General features: G+C 53.2%; 1 protein-coding gene across 1 annotated transcript; it reads left to right on the forward strand.

Moving 5' to 3' along the window:
• Positions 1-2,369: 2,369 nt before the first annotated feature.
• Positions 2,370-17,965, forward strand: Col1a1 (collagen type I alpha 1 chain). The gene is made up of 51 exons (XM_021175425.2): positions 2,370-2,552; positions 3,998-4,192; positions 4,315-4,343; positions 4,463-4,498; positions 4,589-4,690; positions 5,466-5,534; positions 5,772-5,816; positions 5,980-6,033; positions 6,194-6,247; positions 6,615-6,668; positions 6,788-6,841; positions 7,172-7,225; positions 7,307-7,351; positions 7,450-7,503; positions 7,617-7,661; positions 7,798-7,851; positions 8,086-8,184; positions 8,274-8,318; positions 8,415-8,513; positions 8,641-8,694; positions 8,876-8,983; positions 9,088-9,141; positions 9,429-9,527; positions 9,670-9,723; positions 9,814-9,912; positions 10,441-10,494; positions 10,663-10,716; positions 10,817-10,870; positions 10,979-11,032; positions 11,433-11,477; positions 11,565-11,663; positions 11,876-11,983; positions 12,334-12,441; positions 12,633-12,686; positions 12,838-12,891; positions 13,136-13,243; positions 13,332-13,385; positions 13,499-13,552; positions 13,683-13,844; positions 13,948-14,055; positions 14,397-14,504; positions 14,608-14,661; positions 14,771-14,878; positions 15,246-15,299; positions 15,421-15,528; positions 15,793-15,846; positions 16,163-16,270; positions 16,357-16,639; positions 16,772-16,962; positions 17,164-17,406; positions 17,537-17,965. Exons 1-51 carry the CDS (start codon positions 2,477-2,479, stop codon positions 17,681-17,683), a joined length of 4,359 nt encoding a protein of 1,452 aa, XP_021031084.1. The 5' UTR covers positions 2,370-2,476; the 3' UTR covers positions 17,684-17,965.
• The last annotated feature ends 5,135 nt before the right edge of the window (positions 17,966-23,100 follow it).

Consider the following 23,100-nt stretch of genomic DNA (forward strand, 5'->3'; position numbering starts at 1 on the left):
CAGAGGAGGTCCTGAGCTGCAGCTCCATGCCACGTGTAAAGGAAGCTTGGAACCCATTGCCTTCAACTCCTGGGGCAAAGGCCTGGAAATCAGACACAGGGTGATGGCTGTCACTTAATGCGCACACACCAATCTCCCCCACACCAATCTCCCCCACACCAATCTCCCCCACACCCGTTCTAGTGGTCTCCAAGTCTCCATCAGAACCTCAGGCCCTTAATGTAGCAATCACCAGTTCACACCTGTTAGGCTCTTGTCTATTCTTCCAGGTGAGCCTTGGGGATGCTAGATCAGGAGCAGGGAAAGGGAGCTTTGGATAAGTGCTTTTCTGATACAAAACCCAACAAAGGGTGAGCAGATCACACCATGTGTGTGTGTGTGTGTGTGTGTATGCGCGAGTGTGCGTGCGTATGCACGCGCGCGCATACACACGCGCACACGTGTCATGCTTCGTGGCATTCTACCCTAAACACAACCACCTCAAACATCTGTTCCCTCTGAGGTACACCATCCTTGTCCACTGTTGGGGAGTGGGGCATCCTTTGGAACTGACCACAGTGGAAGGCAGGACTTTGGTGAGTTCCGGAACTACCATCTCAGCATCTCAGCCCCAGCCTTGCCCTACAGGCACTGGCACTAGGCGGGGGCAGATCCTGGGCCACAAGTTACTGCCACATGGTTGGGATAATTGATGAAGTCCTGTCCTTCCATTGCTGTCTCCAGCTCTGCTTCTCTGGAAACTCTATATTTTCCCTTTAATTATAGCCCCTGCAGTCTCCCTCCGCCACCCCACCCGCACTGCTTGGCCTAGCTGCCCACGGCCAGCGACGTGGCTCCCTCCCCTTCTGTTCCCTTGGTCTTTTTTTTTCCCTTTGCCTTCGTTGCACAAAACTAACTCAGGGAGGGTGTGAAGGGGGGGGGGCGGGAAAGCAATGGAATCTTGGATGGTTTGGAGGAGGCGGGACTCCCTGCTTCCACGTTTACAGCTCTAAAGAAGCCGGTGGGGGAAGTGATACAGGATGTCTATGGGTCCTGCAAGGAGACCCCAATGCCTTCCCTCACCACCCACACAGTTTGACAAGATGAAGTTCCTAAGCAGATTGGGCAGAGCACCTTTGCAGGGTGCAGGGAGCACCGGGGAAGAAAGGACACTGTCTTTTAGAGACAACTTTAAATATAAGCTGCTGTTCTTGGGGGACTACAGATGACCCTTTCCTGACGGCAGAGGTGGGGAGCAACGGCCAAGATTTTCAGCAAAGAAGTGAGGACAATGGAAGAAGCCATCAAATAAAGTCCCTTCAAATAAAGTTCACCTAGGTGTCCCCAGACGACATCCAAGTACAATTAGAAAAGAGGGCTCTCTGTCTATGGCCAAGTACCTTCTACCTGTTCATTCTGGATTGATATTGCTACATAACAAATCTCTGGTTGTAGCCACAGCTGACACAAGACCTTTTTCTAAAACATCCCTGGTCACAGGCCTCCTGCAACAAACTCACATCCCAGTGCTGGAATGGAGGAGGTCAGAGAAGAATTTATACAACATGCCCCAGGCCCCAGCTTTGAGGACCCAGAAAGCCCCCTGCCCACACTGCTGCTCATCACTTAATGCATAAGCATTCTTCTGGAAGGACAAGGATGTTGAAATCCCCAAGCCTCAGCCTCAGAGCTGTTATACCTGGGGCTGGAGAAAGGTGGGTCTGGCATGGCAGAACAGATAGGCACCCCCTTCCTTTCAAACCACCACATATCCGACTCTTAGTATCTGTGAAGAAATGTATAACTTGTTCACAAATATTCCTACCCTCCATTCCTGGGTCTGCACCATGAGGTGATCCCCTCCCCACCTCCAATAGGCACATCTGCTTAGCTGCTAGGTTCTTCGGATTTGGAGAGGTGCCTGGCTAACTTATTCCTTAGTTCTTCTCCAGGATGCCAGAAAGATTATGAGGCATGGCCAGGAGGACCTTTTCCCAATTATTCCTGACACTGAACCCTTTGTAGTGTTTCCCAACTCAGATTCTCAGTTCTACATCCTTCTGATTTGAAGTCCCAGAAAGAAAGTACAAGGGGTATTCCCTACCCACACTCAGTATACTGAGGGCCCAGCCACACTCCAGTGACAGCACCTCTGGCCCATGTAGATCTGGGGGGCAAGGGCGGCAGAGTTGCGGGGGGGGGCTGGGTGGACTCCTTTCCCTTCCTTTCCCTCCTCCCCCCTCTTCGTTCCAAATTGGGGGCCGGGCCAGGCAGTTCTGATTGGCTGGGGGCCGGGCTACTGGCTCCCCCTCTCCGAGAGGCAGGGTTCCTCCCAGCTCTCCATCAAGATGGTATAAAAGGGGCCCAGGCCAGTCGTCGGAGCAGACCGGAGTTTCTCCTCGGGACGGAGCAGGAGGCACGCGGAGTGAGGCCACGCATGAGCCGAAGCTAACCCCCCACCCCAGCCGCAAAGAGTCTACATGTCTAGGGTCTAGACATGTTCAGCTTTGTGGACCTCCGGCTCCTGCTCCTCTTAGGGGCCACTGCCCTCCTGACGCATGGCCAAGAAGACAGTAAGTTCCAAACTCTGGGGAGTTTACGGCTTCTTGGTATCACGTTCTGTATAGAGGGTCCTAGCAGTTAAGACTTAAACGGAGGTGCAGGGCTGCTCCAGAGGCAGGGATGGGACGGTGATGGAGAGGAAACGGGATGAGAGAGGTCACCCTGTTGAGCAGATGAGGGCGAACAGTTCTCAGAAGTGGAGCCTTGCATGAGATGGCCCAGGAAGAAATTTCAAGCACCCATCTGTAGCACAACAGGAAAAGTGGGAATCCGGACACGGGTTGAGGCAGAGTACGTCGAAAATGAAATAAGGCCTCTGGAATAGAGATTCGGAGCTCAAGATGTAAAAGCTATCAAAAAGGCTGCGGGATGATTCATAAGGAAAGATTGTTTGCCCTCTCTGCAGGCTAGACAGTGTTGCTGGGGCCTCCGGGGTGCTGGGCTCTCGGGGGGAGGGGACGCACGGAGAGGGCGGGTTGCTGGATGAGAAAGTTTGGCTAGGACTTGACTGGGCGCGGTCCCTGTGCCTCCTGCTGGCCAGCCGAGAGCACTACGCGTCCTGGTACAGCACTTTACAGCGCGCGGGCTGAGAAGGAAAACCTGGGTTATTGCGGACCCTCATCTCCAGACTAGGAAAATAAAAGCAGGGATGGATGAGGTAGCTCTGGTCTTTGAAAGAAGTGACCCAGGCCGAGTAAAATTCGATCCGCCCGTGCATTGCTTAGTTTTGCCCGCCACCTAGTGGTTGCCTTGATCGGGTCCTGGAGCGGTGGGCGTGGTTAACTCATCATTACTATTTGTAGACTTGAGTTCTTTGGCTAAGGAGATTCCAAAGCACTACTGGCTTTGAAGGACCCCGCTTGTCTAGTTAGCAAGCTTTCAAGATTCCTGGGAGCTGGAAATTGGGATGTATCTAACTTTAGGGATACATTTTACTACTCTGGACAGGGCTCCACTGAAATCAGCCCCTCCAAATTATAGCCCCGCCCACTCCGCCCCACCTGCCCCGGGAAAGGAGGTGGGACCAGAGCTGAAATTCCCCTTCTCTCCTCCCACCCCCGCCTCCTGTCTCCGCGCAAACCACGTCCCACGAGCCCCCACCTACAGCGTAGGAGCCCTCCTACTCTCCTTCAGCAGGCTTTTTTATTTCATTTGGTTCCCGCGCGCGTGGGCTGAAGTTGTTTGGAAGAAACCCCAGTCTAGAGCTTTGTTTAAATTCCTGAGAACTGGGACGTTATAGTCCTGGCCAGGCGCCCTGGTGCTGTCACTGAACGTCGCCGATATGGAGCAGACCTGCATTTAAGGATTTGAGGGAAGAATATAGGGGATGGGGGGAAAGATTCAGGAAGTGGAAAATCTCCGTGCGCCTCTTAGACAGGGCAAAGAGTGTATAAGGCTGGGATCCCTGGTGCTCCGAGGTAAGGTCTCTGACCCGCACATCTTCCCATTTGCTCAGTCCCTGAAGTCAGCTGCATACACAATGGCCTAAGGGTCCCCAATGGTGAGACGTGGAAACCCGACGTATGCGTGATCTGTATCTGCCACAATGGCACGGCTGTGTGCGATGACGTACAATGCAAAGAAGAACTGGACTGTCCCAACCCCCAAAAACGGGAGGGCGAGTGCTGTGCTTTCTGCCCCGAAGAATATGGTACGGTTCTGGTCCTAGGGTTAAGGGAGGTTGGAGTTCCTCCCTTGCCTGTGTCTTGAAAGCCTATAACACCCCCAGGTACCTTAGTAAATTTACTTCTAACTGAACGTTTTTCTCCCCAGTATCACCAAACTCAGATGTAGGAGTCGAGGTAATAATCTGCTCCCTACTTCCCGCCCACCGGTCCACGACCCCCACTGTCCTCCAATAAATTGCAATTTTCTTTGCTTCTCTTACCGGCCTTTTGTTTCTTCATCCTCAACCCCACAGGGACCCAAGGGAGACCCTGGCCCCCAAGGCCCAAGGGTAAGCATCGTATTCTAAATGAGCTGGGAAACTGGAGGGGGCGTGGCTCTGATTTGTGCTCATAGCAGCCCCCTCTGTCTCTTGGTGCAGGGACCCGTTGGCCCCCCTGGACGAGATGGCATCCCTGGACAGCCTGGACTTCCTGGTCCTCCTGGTCCCCCTGGGCCTCCCGGACCCCCTGGCCTTGGAGGAGTAAGTAGATCTTGAAGACCCCAGACGGGTGTGACTCCCGGTTTTATTTGTTTGTTTGTCTGTTTGCTTGTTTTGCTTTGCTTTGGTTTTATCAGACATAGTTTTCTATTTTAAAATAATTATAAACTTACAGAAAAGTTGCAATGGTTCACAGAACTTCTATTCACTCTTCAACACAACTGCTTTGCCACTTTCTGGGCACCCAGTTCTTTATGCCTCTGTACGTCCTGGACCATTTGAGACATAAGTTGCCAAGAACGTGCCCGTGCCTTATGATCCTAAGCGCATTTCCTAAGAGCAAGGGCATTCTATGGAACCATAGCACCAAATTTAATGTTGATCTAGCACTATTGCCTGATATGCAATCTCATTTGCAGATTTCACCAATGCCTCCCAAAATGTTCTTTATAGCATTTCTCCTGCCCCTTCCTGTCTAAGACCACCAATTGCATTCCATTGTCTCATTCCTTTGGTTCCCACAAATGTAGACTGTTTCTGAGACTCTTTGTCATCCTTGACTTGGGAAGGTTTTGAAGAGTCTGGCTGTTAGGCAGAGGGTGTTATTTTATAGGTTCTTCTGTAGTTTGGGATTGTCTGGTTAGATTAGCTGTCAAGGTGTCTAGTACAGGAATATCTTACAGGCTATATTGCTGTCTCCCTGAGTTAATTGCTTCCGGAAGCCTACATCCGTTTGTCCCATTACTGCTAATGCCTCCTGGCTTTCAATTTACCATCCAGAGTCCAATTCCTCACGCATTCTCTCTTGTTTTTCTAGAACTTTGCTTCCCAGATGTCCTATGGCTATGATGAAAAATCAGCTGGAGTTTCCGTGCCTGGCCCCATGGTGAGCCACCAGGGGGAGCAGTGACCACACAGAGGATAGGCATCCAGAAGAGAAAGGCCAATGATGTCCTGCAAGGGGGTGGTACAGATAGCTTGGGAGGTAAAGGCCATCTTTGGGACTTGAGATCTACAGAAGATGCAAGCCAGACAGTGATCTCCACAGGAAGAGGTAGAAACAGATTTCTGCCACACTGCCTTTATTCACAGGTATCACAAGCCCCTCTTTTTCCTTCTGTAGGGTCCTTCTGGTCCTCGTGGTCTCCCTGGCCCCCCTGGTGCACCTGTACGTATCTAAGGGTCTTCATGGATCATTTTGGGCATGTACTGTTGCGGAGGTGGGGGAAGATGGGGATGAGGGCAGAAGGCTGGTAGACATCTCTTGTAAGAGGGAGATAGCCCGGGAGGAACCTGCCTTTCTGAGCCTATCCTTCTCTCGTGTTCTTCAGGGTCCTCAAGGTTTCCAAGGCCCCCCTGGTGAACCTGGCGAGCCTGGTGGTTCAGTAAGTTAGTCCTCCACGCCGACACACCTCCATTTTCACAAATTCTCCTATGGAAAGTCACCTGTACTGAGAGAGGGATAGCTTGTCACCTCCTCGTTCCAGTCTTCCTCCTTGTTGTCTCTCATCTAGGAGTTCTAAATGCTTCTCCTGTCCCCTCTAGGGTCCAATGGGTCCCCGAGGTCCCCCTGGCCCTCCTGGAAAGAACGGAGATGATGTAAGTATCCCTGGGGAAAGACACTATCAAATCCTGTGGCCTTCTCTATGTGGGTCCTGAAATCTTCCCAGCAGGGTCTCAGCACCAATAACCAGGAGAAGAGACGTCAAGATGACCCTTGGCAGTCATCTTTCCACTGAATAGAATGTTTTAGTGAGGCAGCCTCCATCCCCACTTGCATCCTCACCCCCATCCATCTCCATTCCTTGGAGTAATCCAGGTTTAAGAGTTCTGGGTGAGCTGAATACACCACTGTAGATCTAAACTGAGTTTTAGGTTAGAAGTTAGATTTGGTCCCTTAAACTGAATCCACCCTTCAATGGGGGATAGGGGAGCACTGCCATAATAGGCTTGTCTCTCTCTGCAGGGGGAAGCTGGCAAGCCCGGCCGTCCTGGTGAGCGTGGACCTCCTGGGCCTCAGGTGAGCAGGATGTGAGGGTGGGCCCAGGGCTTACTGCACTGGGGATGCATTTAGGAGCAATAGTCACAGAGCCCTTCCTTCTGACACCTTTCCAAGTCCTCATTTGCCTTTCTCCCCAGGGTGCTCGTGGATTGCCTGGAACAGCTGGCCTCCCTGGAATGAAGGGACACCGAGTAAGTCTCTTTGGACTCACTGAAGCTCCCAAAGCCCCAAGTCACCATTCTCTCCCCTTCCCTAAGAGATCCTGTTGTGAATCATGTTAGATGGTAGCTGGAGATATCTCAAAGGTCATAGGTTAGACATCTGAAAGGACTTCCTTTTGTGGGGGAAGAAGTCCCAATAAAGAGACTGGCTGGATGATAGGTGAATTGGGATCTACTTTAGCTCAGAGACAGAGAGATGGCTGGAGATCTTCCAAAAATTATTGTCAAATCCATGTGGGTGTCAAAGTGGTATACTCCCCCAACGGGGGTCTTACTTCATCTCTTTTTCCCCTCATTAAGGGCTTCAGTGGTCTGGATGGTGCCAAAGGAGATGCTGGTCCTGCTGGTCCTAAGGTAAGATACTGTTGGGAGGTCCTGAATGACCGATGCCCAACAGTCCTACTATAAATGCTTCACTCTGTTCTCTGTTCCTAGGGAGAGCCCGGCAGTCCTGGTGAAAACGGAGCTCCTGGCCAGATGGTAAGTAGGCCAGCTTGAGTGACAGGGGGCGCTCCAAGAGGGAGGCTGCAGAAGAGGGTGTCTCCATCTCACTCGACCTCCCTTGGTTTCCTTATTAGGGTCCCCGAGGTCTGCCCGGTGAGAGAGGTCGCCCTGGACCTCCTGGCACTGCTGTAAGTACTCCCGCCTCCTTGGATGCCCCTGGGCTCTGGTTGCAGTTCCCTGGGGACTAAGGGAACTAGCCAGTGCTCAAGGGACATAATTGGGCTTTTCCTCTCTCTTGCAGGGTGCTCGTGGTAATGATGGTGCTGTTGGTGCTGCTGGGCCCCCTGTAAGTATGGCCTTGACTTTGAGTATGGGAGTAGGGTGAGACCCCAGGGTCAGCTCTTGGGGCTGACATCAACTGTTCAAACTTAGAAGCTCTTAGTCTCCTCCACCTTGTAGCTAAACTTCCATTTCATTCACAGGGTCCCACCGGCCCCACTGGCCCTCCTGGCTTCCCTGGTGCAGTTGGTGCTAAGGTGAGGCACATTCTTTCTTTGAACATGATTGTCATAGGCCAAGGGCTAGGCATCACCCAGATCAGAGAAGCCCAGGGTGGCAAGAATGAAGCACATTCCGCAATCCTGGACTCAATCCTGGTGTCCCCTTCCTAGCTCTCAAAGTCCTCATCCTTGCTCCCCCGCCCTCCAACACCTGATATCCAGAAGTAATGCTGGCTGCCCCAATCTGATTTGTCCTTTCCTCCGATCTAGGGTGAAGCTGGTCCCCAGGGAGCCAGAGGCTCTGAAGGTCCCCAGGGTGTGCGTGGTGAGCCCGGACCCCCTGGCCCTGCTGGTGCTGCCGGCCCTGCTGTGAGTGTCCTTCCTGCTGCTGACCCCTGTGCTACTTGCCAACTTCACGGTTCTAGGATGTCACTCACCCTCCTTTCTCTATGTGACAGGGAAACCCTGGTGCTGATGGACAGCCTGGTGCTAAAGGTGCCAATGTAAGTCTCTAGCAGCCCTCTTCCTCCCATGAGCCACCTGCCACCTGCCCCATGCCCTCCACCCTTGGGCTAAAATGTCTGTCCTGACTCCTGCAGGGTGCTCCTGGTATTGCTGGTGCTCCTGGCTTCCCTGGTGCCCGAGGCCCCTCTGGACCCCAGGGCCCCAGCGGCCCTCCAGGTCCCAAGGGTAACAGTGTAAGTATAAGACTCTCCCTTCAGCCTCGCTCGTGCACGAGCTCCAAGGCGCCCCCTTCTGGAGAAACATACACTTGCGAGCCAACAGAGCAACTCCAATTCTTACCCTCTTTCTCTCCCTACACAGGGTGAACCTGGTGCTCCTGGCAACAAAGGAGACACTGGTGCCAAAGGAGAACCCGTAAGTCACACATCACCCCTTTCCCCCCTCCGCCCCCAGGGTCAGGAAGCCTCAACGGGGAGCTCCAGGGAGGAAGGGACCCCCCTCCTCATACCCAGAAGTCCTATTACTAGAAGCCAGCATCAAAGGCTCCTGGGCTTGTACTCCCTCACCAAGGCTACTCCCTCTCTGCCCACTCCAGGGTGCTACTGGAGTTCAAGGTCCCCCAGGCCCTGCTGGAGAAGAAGGAAAACGAGGAGCCCGTGGTGAGCCTGGACCTTCCGGCCTGCCTGGACCTCCTGGCGAGCGTGTAAGTGTCCCCTGTCCCCTGTGTCTCTCCTCATTTGCTCTTAGTGCTTGCCCAGTGCTGTGATGGTAATTGGGCTCACTGGCCTTTTTTTCTTCTCCCTGCAGGGTGGACCTGGTAGCCGTGGTTTCCCTGGTGCTGATGGTGTTGCTGGCCCCAAGGTAATCTCTCTTCCTGGCAGAGAAGCTGACTCCCCCAGCTGCCACTGTACTGTCACTTCCCTGACAGTACTGTTGACATCCACCTACGCTCATGTCCGCAGTCGTGCTCCCTGTCGCCTTGCATCCACAGCTGTGTCTCCCTCCTCCTCTTGTTCGGCCTCTCTTTGGCATCCCCACGAATCCCCCTCAAAGTCCAAGACCTTCTTCCAGCATGAAGAGGATGCTAAACCCATGGTAATAAGGCCAAGGCTGTGGCCCTGATGCGTCTGTGACTTCTCTCCACTTAGGGTCCTTCTGGTGAACGTGGTTCTCCTGGCCCTGCTGGTCCCAAAGGTTCTCCTGGTGAAGCTGGTCGCCCCGGTGAAGCTGGTCTCCCTGGTGCCAAGGTGAGAAGATCCTCTGTCCTGCATGGGACTTGGAGCAGCCTGCAGCTGGAGCTCCAGACTCCCCCCCCCCGCCCCGCTCCCCCTCCTCCCCTTGTCATCCCCCTCCTCCTGCCCTCGTTCATGGCCTTCTGCTTCACCCTAGGGTCTCACTGGCAGTCCTGGCAGCCCTGGTCCTGATGGCAAAACCGGCCCCCCTGTAAGTATGCCTGTTCTCTCATGCCTCACCCCTACCCTCCTGTGTGCCTACCTTAGCCCTTACCACAACTCTTGTGCCTCCCATCCTCAGGGTCCCGCTGGTCAAGATGGTCGCCCTGGACCCGCAGGTCCTCCTGGAGCCCGTGGCCAGGCTGGTGTGATGGGATTCCCTGGACCTAAGGGTACCGCTGTGAGTATTCAGTGAGGAACACTACAGAACCAGTAACAGGCATACTAACTCGACTGACACGCTGTGTGACCTCAGGCTCTTTACTGACCCTTTCTGGACCCATTAGTGGAATAAGAGACCGTTGGCTCCATGACCATCATTCTGTCCTTGATAAATAAGTATTGCAAGGCAGACTCCCCTGAACACACAGATAAGATGGTCTTTTTATGTGATAGTCACACCCAAGTCTGGTAAGGAGAGCCTTGAGATGACTGCCATTAGCAGTTCAGGTCAGTGAAGGTGTGTGTCAAGGGGAAGGGAAGGGAAAGGGTGACCAGGAAGGAGCCTCGGACATCTGCTTTGGGTGCAGGAAGAGAGGCTGCGCATTAGATGCCTGCAAGACCTTCCCTAGACCCTGAAGCTTGCCAACCTCCTGCAGTCTTCTTGAACAGAAAGCCCCCTGGGAATGCTCACTGTAATGAGAGGTCCTTGGCTGTATGTAACAAGTCTCGACCTGTGACCCTCAATCTTGCTTCCCTTTCTATACAGGGAGAACCTGGAAAGGCTGGAGAGCGAGGCCTTCCCGGACCCCCTGGCGCTGTTGTAAGTATCTCTTTTGAGTCTCTGACCTTTCTGTCCCTGCCTGTGACATACACCATCCTCCCATGAAGGATGTCTGCAGCCACTGTCACAACATCGGAAGTCACAGAGGTCCAGTCCCTACCTGCAGCTGTAATCTCCCATACTGAATTTATTGCCTTCTCCCCACAGGGTCCTGCTGGCAAAGATGGAGAAGCTGGAGCTCAGGGAGCCCCTGGCCCTGCTGTAAGTATTCCTGTTTGCGAGCCTTGGGGAGCAGGAAAGGTGGGGCCTTGCTTCCCTTCCCCTTGGACTATTCATGACTACTGCCTCTTCTCTACCACAGGGTCCTGCTGGTGAGAGAGGTGAACAAGGTCCCGCTGGCTCTCCTGGATTCCAGGTGAGGCTTCATGACTTAGGTTCGCACGGAAGAGTGCAGAACACTCCTTTGTTAACTGTTAAAGATTCTAAATCCTTCCTCTTCTCCCCTCCACCTCCCACCTTACAGGGTCTTCCTGGTCCTGCCGGTCCTCCTGGTGAAGCAGGCAAGCCTGGTGAACAGGTAAGAAGTAGCAGCAGGACAGAAGGTGGGAGCATGCAAGAAATACAAAGAAAACAGCCACCCACTGCTTGCAGCTGATGGGGGTGGGAATCACCAGCTAGAGGGATAGGGATTAAACGCTAAGGGAGGACTTTGGATACACCAAATGTGCGAGGGCACTCACTGCAAATGATCTGGCACTGGCTGGGTAGCTTCTAGGCAAGGTGACTTCTCTATACACACTCCTGGAATAACTCTGGCTTTACCTCAAGCCTTCCCATCGTAATGAGGAATTTCAGTTCTAAGCTGAGAATGTGGTCCTGTGGGCTCCTGAAGTCCAGCTCCTAGGAAGAGGGGGCAGAGGCTCTTTCTCGGGGTGGGGGAAGGTTGGATTCACTGCAATTCCTCTTTCTACTCTCAGGGTGTTCCTGGAGACCTTGGTGCCCCTGGACCCTCTGGCGCAAGAGTAAGTGAGCCTTCTCATGCCACTTCTGTTGGGACGTCCCAAGCTTGGTCCTATCAGAGCATCATGTGCCCTTTCCTTCCTTTCTAGGGCGAGAGAGGTTTCCCTGGTGAACGTGGTGTACAAGGCCCCCCAGGTCCTGCTGGTCCCCGAGGAAACAATGGTGCCCCCGGCAACGATGGTGCCAAGGTGAGGGCATCGTGGAAAGGTCATGATAGTTGTGTCCCAGATCGTAGGACTTGGGGACAAGACCAGAGTGGGGGCCCAGGGGGCCCAAGGTCGGGTCTGTGAGTTTGTCCCTCTGGTTGGAACCTGTGATCTGGGATCCACACATAAGGAATCCTAAGTGAGCTCATGGCTCTGAGATGCCACTGGGCTCACTAATCTTGTTTCCTAAACAGGGTGATACCGGTGCCCCCGGAGCTCCCGGTAGCCAGGGTGCCCCCGGTCTTCAGGGAATGCCTGGTGAACGTGGTGCAGCTGGTCTTCCAGGTCCTAAGGGTGACAGAGTAAGTCAACCTTCCCTTCCCATGAGCCCTTGGTGGTTCTTGTTTATCCTCATGCTTTCCTCATTAATCTAATACCTGTGACTCAGGCCCTTCTGATGTGTTAGTTACCATGGGGATGAAAGTTGGGGCATCTCCCTGATGGAGGTTGCTTTATTTACCACTCTGTAGAATTCAGGGGCCTCTTAACCCAGGTTCCACCTGAATCCCCAAGTAGGCACCTTTAACCCCTGAAAGAACTTTGCATCCTTGACAGAGCTGGGGAGGGCCTCTTAGATACATCTGCAGAATGCTGTAGCTCAACTCTTGGCCCCAATCTGGAATTCTCAGGGGTTTTTTTTCCCTGTTTTTAGGGTGATGCTGGTCCCAAAGGTGCTGATGGTTCTCCTGGTAAAGATGGTGCCCGTGGTCTGACTGGTCCCATTGGTCCTCCTGGCCCTGCTGGTGCCCCTGGTGACAAGGTTAGTGGCTACCTCTTCACCTTCTTTCTTAACACAAAGCCTCCTTTGCAAGCTCAGGTGGGGCTCTGCAGGGAAAGCAGGTCCTGCCATATGAAGCTGGTGACCCAGGAAGTTCAAGGGACCAGGAGGGAGGGAAGGTGTCATTGGTTCATCTCCCAGGAGAGTTGAGAGTTCCTGTCTCTCCTTCATAGGGTGAAACTGGTCCCAGTGGTCCTCCCGGTCCCACCGGAGCCCGTGGTGCTCCCGTAAGTACAGAAGACCCTGATCTCTGTTCATCCCTTCTCTCCTACCTGCTTTCTGCCCCCACTGCAAACCCTATCCCTTTACTCCATCTGTTCCTCTCCTTCCCTAATGTTGAGACATCTCTCCAAAGTCATCATCGTCTTCTTCTTCTAGGGAGACCGTGGTGAGGCTGGTCCCCCTGGTCCTGCTGGCTTTGCCGGCCCCCCTGTGAGTATCAAGACCCTCCTCATTTTCTGTCCCTAGCTGAGACATGAGGCATGGGACCTTGGGTGGCTGAATGAGGACAGAAGTGTTACCCTGAGTCAGAAGAGAAGGGTGGGGAGGTACTGATTGTCTCCAAGTGTCTCTGCATCTCCAAGTCCCTATCTGTGGCCCCTCCTCTAGCCCAGAGGCCCTCTGCTCTCAGGCTGCCTCCTCCACTCCTCCACTCTCCATTCTCTCTCCTGCCTAGGGTGCTGATGGCCAACCTGGTGCAAAAGGTGAACCTGGTGATACTGGTGTTAAAGGTGATGCTGGTCCTCCTGGCCCTGCTGGTCCTGCTGGACCCCCTGGCCCCATTGTAAGTATCTCGTCTTCTGCACCATAAGCTTTGGATAGCCTTGGACTTGGGGCTAGCCTGGATCTCATACCTTGACACTGTCTTACAGGGTAACGTTGGTGCTCCTGGAGCCAAAGGTCCTCGTGGTGCTGCTGGTCCCCCTGTGAGTATCATATGCATCTCTGTCGTGACTCCCCAAAGGCAGAGACTGGAGAAGATGAGGACAGGTGACAGGTGACTGTTCACTTCTGACCACCCAGTGTTCTCTCCTACCAGGGTGCTACTGGCTTCCCTGGTGCTGCTGGCCGTGTCGGTCCCCCTGGTCCCTCTGTGAGTATCTGTGGTTCTGGAATGAGGATGGGGTGAGACATGTATTGTCAGGACAGCAGGCCTGGCTGGGGCTTACCACTATGATGCTTTGGAAGCCTGGACTCTGACAGTCCCTCTTGTGCCCATCTAGGGAAATGCTGGACCCCCTGGCCCTCCCGGTCCCGTTGGCAAAGAAGGGGGCAAAGGTCCCCGTGGTGAGACTGGCCCTGCTGGACGTCCTGGTGAAGTTGGTCCCCCAGGTCCCCCCGGTCCTGCTGGTGAGAAAGGATCTCCTGGTGCTGATGGACCTGCTGTAAGTGCTAACTCATATCTCTGTGATTCTGGAGAGTTCCAGAGTTGTGTGTGTGTTTCCTGTGCTACTGTGAGCCCTTCTCACCCCTGTCTGCCTCCCACAGGGCTCTCCTGGTACCCCTGGACCTCAGGGTATTGCTGGACAACGTGGTGTGGTCGGTCTTCCTGGTCAGAGAGGAGAAAGAGGCTTCCCTGGTCTTCCTGGCCCCTCTGTGAGTGTTCTTTCCTCTTAGGGTGTCCAAGAAGAATCGTCTTAGGACTTGAGTACTAGAAGGGGCAGGGTAGCAATGGTGGAGACAAGGAGAGCAAATGTGATAGAAATGCTCTCATGGTACCCAGGTGGTGGTGGTGAACACCTTTGATCCCAGCACTGGGGAGGCAGAGGCAGGCGGATTTCTGAGTTTGAGGCCAGCCTGGTCTACGGAGCGAGTGCCAGGACAGCCAGGGCTACACAGAGAAACCCTGTCTCGAAAACCAAACTAAACAAACACACAAAAGAGGTCTCATGGCTTGAGCCACCACATCTGACCTCCAGCCTTACTCTGTTCTTTAGGGTGAACCTGGCAAACAAGGTCCCTCTGGATCAAGTGGTGAACGCGGTCCTCCTGGCCCCATGGGCCCCCCTGGATTGGCTGGTCCCCCTGGTGAATCTGGACGTGAGGTCAGCAGCCCCCACCTCCTAGCCAGTTCCTGTACAGGACCACTTGTCCTGCGCCTGACCTCTTCCCTGGAGTGGACACTCATTTCGCCCCCTCCCTTTACAGGGATCCCCTGGTGCTGAAGGCTCCCCTGGAAGAGATGGTGCTCCCGGTGCCAAGGTAAGAGATCATGCCACATATCAGGCTGGACTCTGGTTAGCCCTGGCCCCTCCGCAGATTGCACACTTCATCTGAGGCTGACCCCATGACCTCTATCCTCTGTTCCCAGGGTGACCGTGGTGAGACTGGCCCCGCTGGCCCCCCTGGTGCCCCTGGTGCTCCCGGCGCTCCCGGCCCTGTTGGTCCTGCTGGCAAAAATGGCGATCGTGGTGAGACTGTAAGTTGCTGAGCTCAGATCAGACCTCTTCTTCATCCATACTCAAAGGCCTCAAAATGGATGAATTACCTCACTCAGGCTGGGGAAGAAAAGGGTTTTGGGATATGTCTGGGTCCTTAGCCTCCCTAGAAAAACAGTCATTACTTAGCTTTCATCTAGGCAGGGCTCCATCTTCCCCAAGGCATGGGGCTTGCCCCAGCTTATCCCATGAAGCCTGGCTCTGGGGAGGTTTAATCGGGAATCAGGAGAGGTGGCCACAGCAGAAGAGATGTGGGTCAGGAGGAGTCTAGCCAAGGGGAAGGCTTACCCTGCAGCCCTCAGCCTTGGCTTCTCCAAGTCAGGATCTAACACACTGTTTTCTCTCCAGGGTCCTGCTGGTCCTGCTGGTCCCATTGGCCCTGCTGGTGCCCGTGGCCCTGCTGTAAGTGTCCCGTGCCCACCTTATGCCCTCGGAGCACTGACCCAGATGTGAACATCATCCCACTCAACACTCAATGTGAACTTGCATCTGACAGCCTGTCTTGTCTCCTCCTCTCTTCTAGGGACCCCAAGGCCCCCGTGGTGACAAGGGTGAGACAGGCGAACAAGGTGACAGAGGCATAAAGGGTCATCGTGGCTTCTCTGGTCTCCAGGGTCCTCCTGGTGCTCCTGTGAGTATACTCAACTTCCCAGGCCCTGGCTGCCATCAGGCCTTTTCCACCATACCCTGATGCAGATCACGTGGTGGGAGGGGGACACTTGCCTCAGTGTCTACTCTAGATAGACATTCTGATTCCTTCCTAGTGAGGGTGAGGGGCAGGACACAGACAGACAGACAGACAGACAGAGAGCTCAAAGAAGAATTGTGGGAGTGGTCTAGAATGAGGGGATATGTTACCCCCACTGCCCCTGAACTGCTTTTCTCTGTTCTTCAGGGTTCTCCTGGTGAACAAGGCCCCTCTGGAGCTTCAGGTCCTGCAGGCCCCCGGGTAAGTTGCATCTTCCATTACTTCTTCCTGGGTTCCTCCCTGTCTTGGTTACTTTCCCTCTGTTCTCCAGAGAGGAGTTCAGAGACCAGACAGGGGGTGGGGAGGAAAAGAAGCTTGGTCTTACAGAACCTTTGACCTTTCCATCCCTGCCCCCTTGCAAACCGGGCCATAGGAACTAGTTGAGGGCACCCTCTGAGAGACAGAAGCAGAGACTGGGCGGAGCCAGCAGTGGGGGGAGGGGAAACGCTTCTGAGCCGGAGTTTGGGGGCTGCCTTGAGTTTCTAGCCACTTTTTCTAACCATCTCTCTATCCCCAGGGTCCCCCTGGCTCTGCTGGCTCTCCTGGCAAAGACGGACTCAACGGTCTCCCTGGCCCCATTGGTCCCCCTGGTCCTCGAGGTCGCACTGGTGACAGCGGCCCTGCTGTATGTAGCCCCACATCCTCTGCCTCATGACCCTCCCCCAAGAAGACTTGAATACCTGGAAACCTTGATCTCCTTTCTCTACACAGGGTCCCCCCGGCCCTCCTGGACCCCCTGGCCCTCCTGGACCTCCCAGTGGCGGTTATGACTTCAGCTTCCTGCCTCAGCCACCTCAAGAGAAGTCTCAAGATGGTGGCCGCTACTACCGGGCCGATGATGCTAACGTGGTCCGTGACCGTGACCTTGAGGTGGACACCACCCTCAAGAGCCTGAGTCAGCAGATTGAGAACATCCGCAGCCCAGAAGGCAGCCGCAAGAACCCCGCCCGCACATGCCGCGACCTCAAGATGTGCCACTCTGACTGGAAGAGCGGTAAGGATTAACCCCAGCCACCTCCCCCCCCTTAAGCCCACCATGCTGCTTCCCCCATGTTTTCATACATTCCACTTTCCATATGGTGCTGGCTGCCTACTCCTCCTGACTGCTTTGCCTTGCCCACTTCAGGAGAGTACTGGATCGACCCTAACCAAGGCTGCAACCTGGACGCCATCAAGGTCTACTGCAACATGGAGACAGGTCAGACCTGTGTGTTCCCTACTCAGCCGTCTGTGCCTCAGAAGAACTGGTACATCAGCCCGAACCCCAAGGAAAAGAAGCATGTCTGGTTTGGAGAGAGCATGACCGATGGATTCCCGGTACGTGAGCTGAACCCCAGAGCAACAGTACAGGAGATGGGTTAGCCTCGTACCCAGAAAGCACGGGAAGTCCTGGAGTGGATTTAATCTGCTTAGTGGAAGGGCAGATACAGATCTAGGATACAGGAGTTCTGGGTAGGAAAGCCAGGGACGAGAAGGTCCCCGTGATCGCTCATTCTCTCCTCTCTCTGGCCCGTGCAGTTCGAGTACGGAAGCGAGGGCTCCGACCCCGCCGATGTCGCTATCCAGCTGACCTTCCTGCGCCTGATGTCCACCGAGGCCTCCCAGAACATCACCTATCACTGCAAGAACAGCATAGCCTACATGGACCAGCAGACTGGCAACCTCAAGAAGGCCCTGCTCCTCCAGGGCTCCAACGAGATCGAGCTCAGAGGCGAAGGCAACAGTCGCTTCACCTACAGCACCCTTGTGGACGGCTGCACGGTGAGTCCCCAGGACTGGGTCCAGCCTGTCTCTTTGGGCATCTGTTTTAGCCTTCTGGCAGAACAGAATGAGCCTCACTTCATTCCTAACCTTGATAATGACCCTCTCCCGCTGTCTTCATTCACACCAGAGTCACACTGGAACTTGGGGCAAGACAGTCATCGAATACAAAACCACCAAGACCTCCCGCCTGCCCATCATCGATGTGGCTCCCTTGGACATTGGTGCCCCAGACCAGGAATTCGGACTAGACATTGGCCCTGCCTGCTTCGTGTAAACTCCCTCCACCCCAATCTGGTTCCCTCCCACCCAGCCCACTTTTCCCCAACTCTGGAAACAGATGAACAACCCAAATTCAATTTTCCCCAAAAGCCAAAAATATGGGAGACAATTTCACATGGACTTTGGAAAACATTTTTTTTTCCTTTGCATTCACCTTTCAAACTTAGTTTTTACCTTTGACCAACTGAACGTGACCAAAAACCAAAAGCGCATTCAACCTTACCAAAAAAGAAAAAAAAAAAAAAAAGAATAAATAAATAACTTTTTAAAAAAAGGAAGCTTGGTCCTCTTGCTTGAAGACCTATGTGGGTATAAGTCCCTTCCTGCCCACTTGGCTTATGATACCCCCATTGCTGCCTTTTCTGCTCCTTTCTCCACCCCCTCTTGGGGCCTCTCCTCCATTGCTCCCCAAATTTAAGTCTCCCCCAAGACACAGGAAATAATGCATTGTCTGCCCAGCAAGCAAAGGCAATGCTGAAATGTCCCACCAGCCCTTCAACCCCCAGCCTACTTCCCTACCCAGCACCCTCAAATCCTGCTGGGACATGGGGTTCTTGGACTGTTGAAGGAACCTAACCATCTGGCATCTCCATGGCCTCTGCAACAAACCCCCCACTTTTTTCTCCCCCCCCCCAGGGCCTGTGCTTTGGGGAGCCACCTGCTCCTCACAGGGGGTTGGAGCCAGGCAGGGTCACAGCAGACTGGAAACATCGGACATGCATGTGCAGGCTGGGTGGGAGACCTTTCTGTTTGTCAGTGCAATTGTGTTGCTGAAAGACTACCTCGTTCTTGTCTTTGTGTGTCACCGGGGCAACTGTGTGGGGGCGGGGATGGGGGCAGGGTGGCAGCTCGCCCAGTTTGGTATCAAAGGTGCTACATCTCTGTGAAGGGGTGGGGTGGGAAGGAATTTCTGGTGCTATAGAGGCTGAGATGCTCCCTAGACCAGCAAATGTTCCTTTTGTTCAAAGTATTTTTTTATTCTTTTTTTTTTTTTAATGGATAGGGACTTGTGTGAATTTTTTTTTTTTTCCTGACGGTGCTATTTAACAAGGGAGGAGAGAGTGCGGACTCCAGCCTGCCCACTCTCTACCCTCTCTCCACTCTTCTAGTTCCTGGGCCTATCTGATCTCTCTCTCTCTCTCTTCTGAAACCCTCCCCTCTTGCTGCTGCTCCCCCCCCCCCCCCCCCCCCGCCTCTCTCTCGGTCTGTCCTGCATCAGGGTTTCAGAGCACCACTTTCCGAAGCACAAAACAGTTTTTACCCCTGGGCTGGGAGGAAACAAGAGACTCTGTACCTATTTTGTATGTGTATAATAATTTGAGATGTTTTTAATTATTTTGATTGCTGGAATAAAGCATGTGGAAATGACCCAATGCATGTGCAGTGGCCTCTGAATTTCCTTCCTGGGACTTGGGGAGGCGGGGATCCAGGGACAGGGCTCTGGGATGGGGGACTTGCCTTCTACCCCTGCCCTTTCTCTCTCCCTCACTTCTCATCCAGACGCCGCCGCCTTCCTCTCTTGCCTTTCTTATGCCTTAGACCTTTTTTCTTGCCTCTTGTACCTTTTCCTCTTTCCGGTCCTCCTCGCGCATCTCCAGATCCCCAGCTTCACCAGTTCAATCCCATGTGCACAGCATCACGGACACGCTCGCACGCACTTTATTCCCAGATCACACACACACGCGCACACACACACACACACCCCTCAGGCCCTCCATCCCAACAATGCATCACATCTCCATGCTGCAGACCTGAGGCCTGGGAGGTGTTGCCCGTGGATCCTGGGAGGTTCATGGGCCCTCCAAGGGATTCAAGCAGCAGAAACAGGGACTGAGACATGGAGGACCAGGTTGCTCTTTGGTCACACATGGAGGGGTAGCTGGCCTCTCCCCACCTCTTGCCCAAAGAAACCATAATTTGGTATAGAAGGGGCCTTCTGAAGCTGGGGTGTCACAAGGAGGATGAGAATGCTCTTGGGTCACCCTTGCTCTCACCAGAGAGAGGTGCCCAGCCCTCAAGGAACTCTCCCCGGGGGATCTTAGAGAGCTGTGGTGAAGGAACTTCCAGGGTGTCACCAGAAAGGACAGGACCCCACATCACAGAGGTGCCTGGGACAATAGCATGCTGGCTCAGTACAGGGAGCCCGTGGAATCGTTCCACCCTTCTTCCTGCCCCCTTCTTTCCTTTTCCTTTATCCCCAAAACTTTTTGCTGCTTCTTCCTCCTTTTCCCTCTCTCCCTCTGTCCATCTGAGAACCTGAGGCCCTAGAGGGATGGTAACTAGTTGTCCCCCACATCTCAGAGAATGGGGACGGTGACATAGTGGAAGGCCCGAGAATCCAGCAGGCAGAAGTCTGGGGTGAACCAGACACTAGACACAGATGACCCCTCTCACTCAGGCAGACAGGTCTCAAATTTGGAAGGAAGGAACACGCCATTTGTAGCTTCTCTCTCTTGTGCTACCAGTCTACTGTGGCACCCACAGGACACATTCATATTGTCACAGAGTATTCAAGACTATTAATGATGGCCTTTAATAATTCATTATTAGCACTTTGCATGAGGACAACGTGAAAGGAAAATTTATCTAGAGAGGAAAAGGAGTTAGGGAATGTAGAGATCTATTCAGACACAAATTATCCAAACTTGTGTGGTACTGATAGACCCACTGATTGACACATTGACTGGGTGATACCTTTCTTCCCAGGCATCACCAGTCTTGGGACTCTTCCTGGCTAGACCCTATCTCCTCCCATCCTCACAGGGTCCATCCTTCTGAACTCAGCATCCGAGCTGTACCTGGCCACTGCTCGCTTGTCTGAACTTATTGTCTCCTCCACGGGCCCCCATCTGTCTACCAGCCAAAGGGTGTGACTGTAATTTCTACACATATAAACCCCCTTCTCGTTTTATTTCCCTCCATATTCCTGGCACAATGTCCCCTCTCTCTATTGACTAATCCCTCATCCTCCAAAGTTCAACAACTTTCCCTCCCCTCTTCGCTAACCAAGCCCTCTGAGGTCCCAACACACCGTCAGCCCATTACCTGGTATGTTATTACCAGGCCCCTGTGCTTATGGTCCACTATGTTCTTTTCAGACCTGACAATTCTGTGCAGGGCTGGGCACAGTCTCCATAGGTACCAGGGAGAGGCAAGATGGTGAGAGAGGTCCTCCGGAGGATATAAGTACAGAGCTGTGGAAAGGTGAGGGTGAAGGTGAGAGGAAGAACAAACTAGCCAAGAAAGGGAGCAAATGACAGCTTCCTGGCATGACAGGTAGTCAAACACTTGAAATGTGTCTCCCCATGATAAAGGACAGTAGTCCTAACTTGTACTACTGCAATCATTAATTAATTAATTAATAACAACAAATGGGCTGAACGAAGCAGAACTCCAGACAAAGGAGCGAATAACTTAACCTCTCACTGTGCACCTGAAAATCTATACATATACATACGTGTACATACGTGGATATACACAAGGGCTGTGCACCTTGTGGTAGGCCTTGTTTGCAGCACCCCACAGCAGCTGTCACGTGGCGTGGGCTGGTATGTGCTCTAAATGTGTGTATAGAACAGGGAAGTGGACAACAAAGAGATCATTGTATCACACTCTGAACCCAAGCCCTCCTTTCCGCTGACATCATTGCTGCCTTAAATACAGATGCCAGGCCCTGTTTCCAAGACCCTCACTGTCCCCTGTGTGCTAACACAGCTCCTACTCCCAGCTCTGCTCTATGACAGTCGTCTTCATTTTTGGTGGGGAAGACTAGTCTCCTGGAGCTGATACTTCATTGAAATCCACGTGGAAAATCTACAGAGAAAGAAGATTTCATTTTGATTTTTTTTTCTCTTGCTGTCCTTTTGGAATCCAAGTCCCTTTGGGGAGGGACCTGGAGCATGGCCATCTCCTGGATGGATTTGCTGTAACCTGAAGATGGTGGGTTTTTCCCTATATTCAGCTTTTCTATCCTGTTTCCTTTTCTAGCTGTCTCCAAAACTCCCATAGACAGAGAGCTGCATGTGACCGGAGAGGAAAGGCTTCTAGCTGGAGCTTGGGGACCTTAGCGGTGTGAGGGAAGATGAGGGGAGTACCCACCCATGAGGGGAGGCACTCATTAAGCCACAGGAAGGCCTGGGTGATAACGTGAGGGAGTGAATGGGAGCTGTGAGTGGCCCCGTGTGGGTGTCACAGTGGGGACCAGAGTGGTTAAGAATGTGTCTCTTTCTGTGCCCACTTACCTGTAAGCAAAGACATCTATGTCCACAGGCCCCTTCCGGTTTGGTGTGGCATAGGTGGGAGATCACAGCCTCTGGACATACAAGTCTTACAAGTTTATCCATGCAGGCTGATGGGTTAGAGCTGAGCAGAGAGACACTTGGGAAAATCAGGAGGGGCTGGTGTGGAAGAAGACAAGCATCCCAAAGTCCCCCGCACTGGTGGGAATTCTCAGAGCTGGCGAGAGGCTGTTAGTGTGTTCTCCTGAATGTGTGCTGCAAACTGAGCCAGGGCATTTGCATGGAGGAGACAGAACCAGGGAAGAAAGTAGTCTTTCCGGGAGAGTGACTGGTCCTTGTGCCCATGGAGAGCTCAACTCTTTACAGAGAATGTGCAAAGCCAGGCAGCGAGGGAGGGAAGCAAATTGGTACCCAAAGGTGCTGGACCACTGGTGATTCTCCCTGCCCAAAATGATAGGAGGAGCAGGGGCATGATGGTACACCTTGAATCCCAGTACTCCAGAGACAGACAGAGGCAGGAGGATCTCTGTGAGTTCCAGGGCAGCCTGGTTTACATATCAAGTTCCAGAACAGCCAGGAGCTATACACAGAGAAACCCTGTCTCAAAAGAAGAAGAAGGAGAAGAAGGAGAAGAAGGAGAAGAAGAAGGAGGAGGAGGAGAAGGAGAAAGTGTGCTTAATGTGTGTGTGTGTGTGTGTGTGTGTGTGTGTGTGTGTGTGCATTCCTGTGCTCTTGTGTATGAGTGTGTACCTGTGTGTGAGTGTATGTGTGTGTGCCTGGGGGGGGGGAGGGTGCATGCACTTGCGATTTTAAAAAATAGATTGTGGGAAACTCATATGTTTTTCATTTTCTCTCTCTCTCTCTCTCTCTCTCTCTCTCTCTCTCCCCCCCCCTTCCTTTCTTTCTTTCTTCTTTCTTCCTTTCTTTCCTTCATTTTCTGTGCATTGGTGTTTTGCCTGCATGTACGTCTTTGTGAAGGTGCAGGGTCCCCTGGAACCTAAGTTACAGTTGTGAGCTGCCATGTGGGTGCTGAGGATTGAACCCTGAGCCATCTCTCCAGCCCCATATTTTTTATTTTCTAGCATCCATGTTTAAAAAGGGGGTCGGGGGGGACATGAGCTGCAGTGTAGCTCCGCTGGTACAGTGATTCCTAGTATGCACAATGCTTTGCGTT

Source organism: Mus caroli, chromosome 11 (assembly GCF_900094665.2).
Source record: "Mus caroli chromosome 11, CAROLI_EIJ_v1.1, whole genome shotgun sequence".
Lineage (NCBI taxonomy): Eukaryota > Metazoa > Chordata > Mammalia > Rodentia > Muridae > Mus > Mus caroli.

What these genes read in the sequence shown, in the direction of transcription:
- Col1a1 (XM_021175425.2), top strand. Translation starts at nt 2,477, where the DNA reads ATGTTCAGCTTTGTGGACCTCCGGCTCCTGCTCCTCTTAGGGGCCACT. An exon ending in CTGGACCTCCTGGCACTGCT is followed by an intron (nt 7,504 to 7,616) that starts GTAAGTACTCCC and finishes TCTCTCTTGCAG; the next exon opens with GGTGCTCGTGGTAATGATGG. An exon ending in CTGGCTCTCCTGGATTCCAG is followed by an intron (nt 10,871 to 10,978) that starts GTGAGGCTTCAT and finishes CCCACCTTACAG; the next exon opens with GGTCTTCCTGGTCCTGCCGG.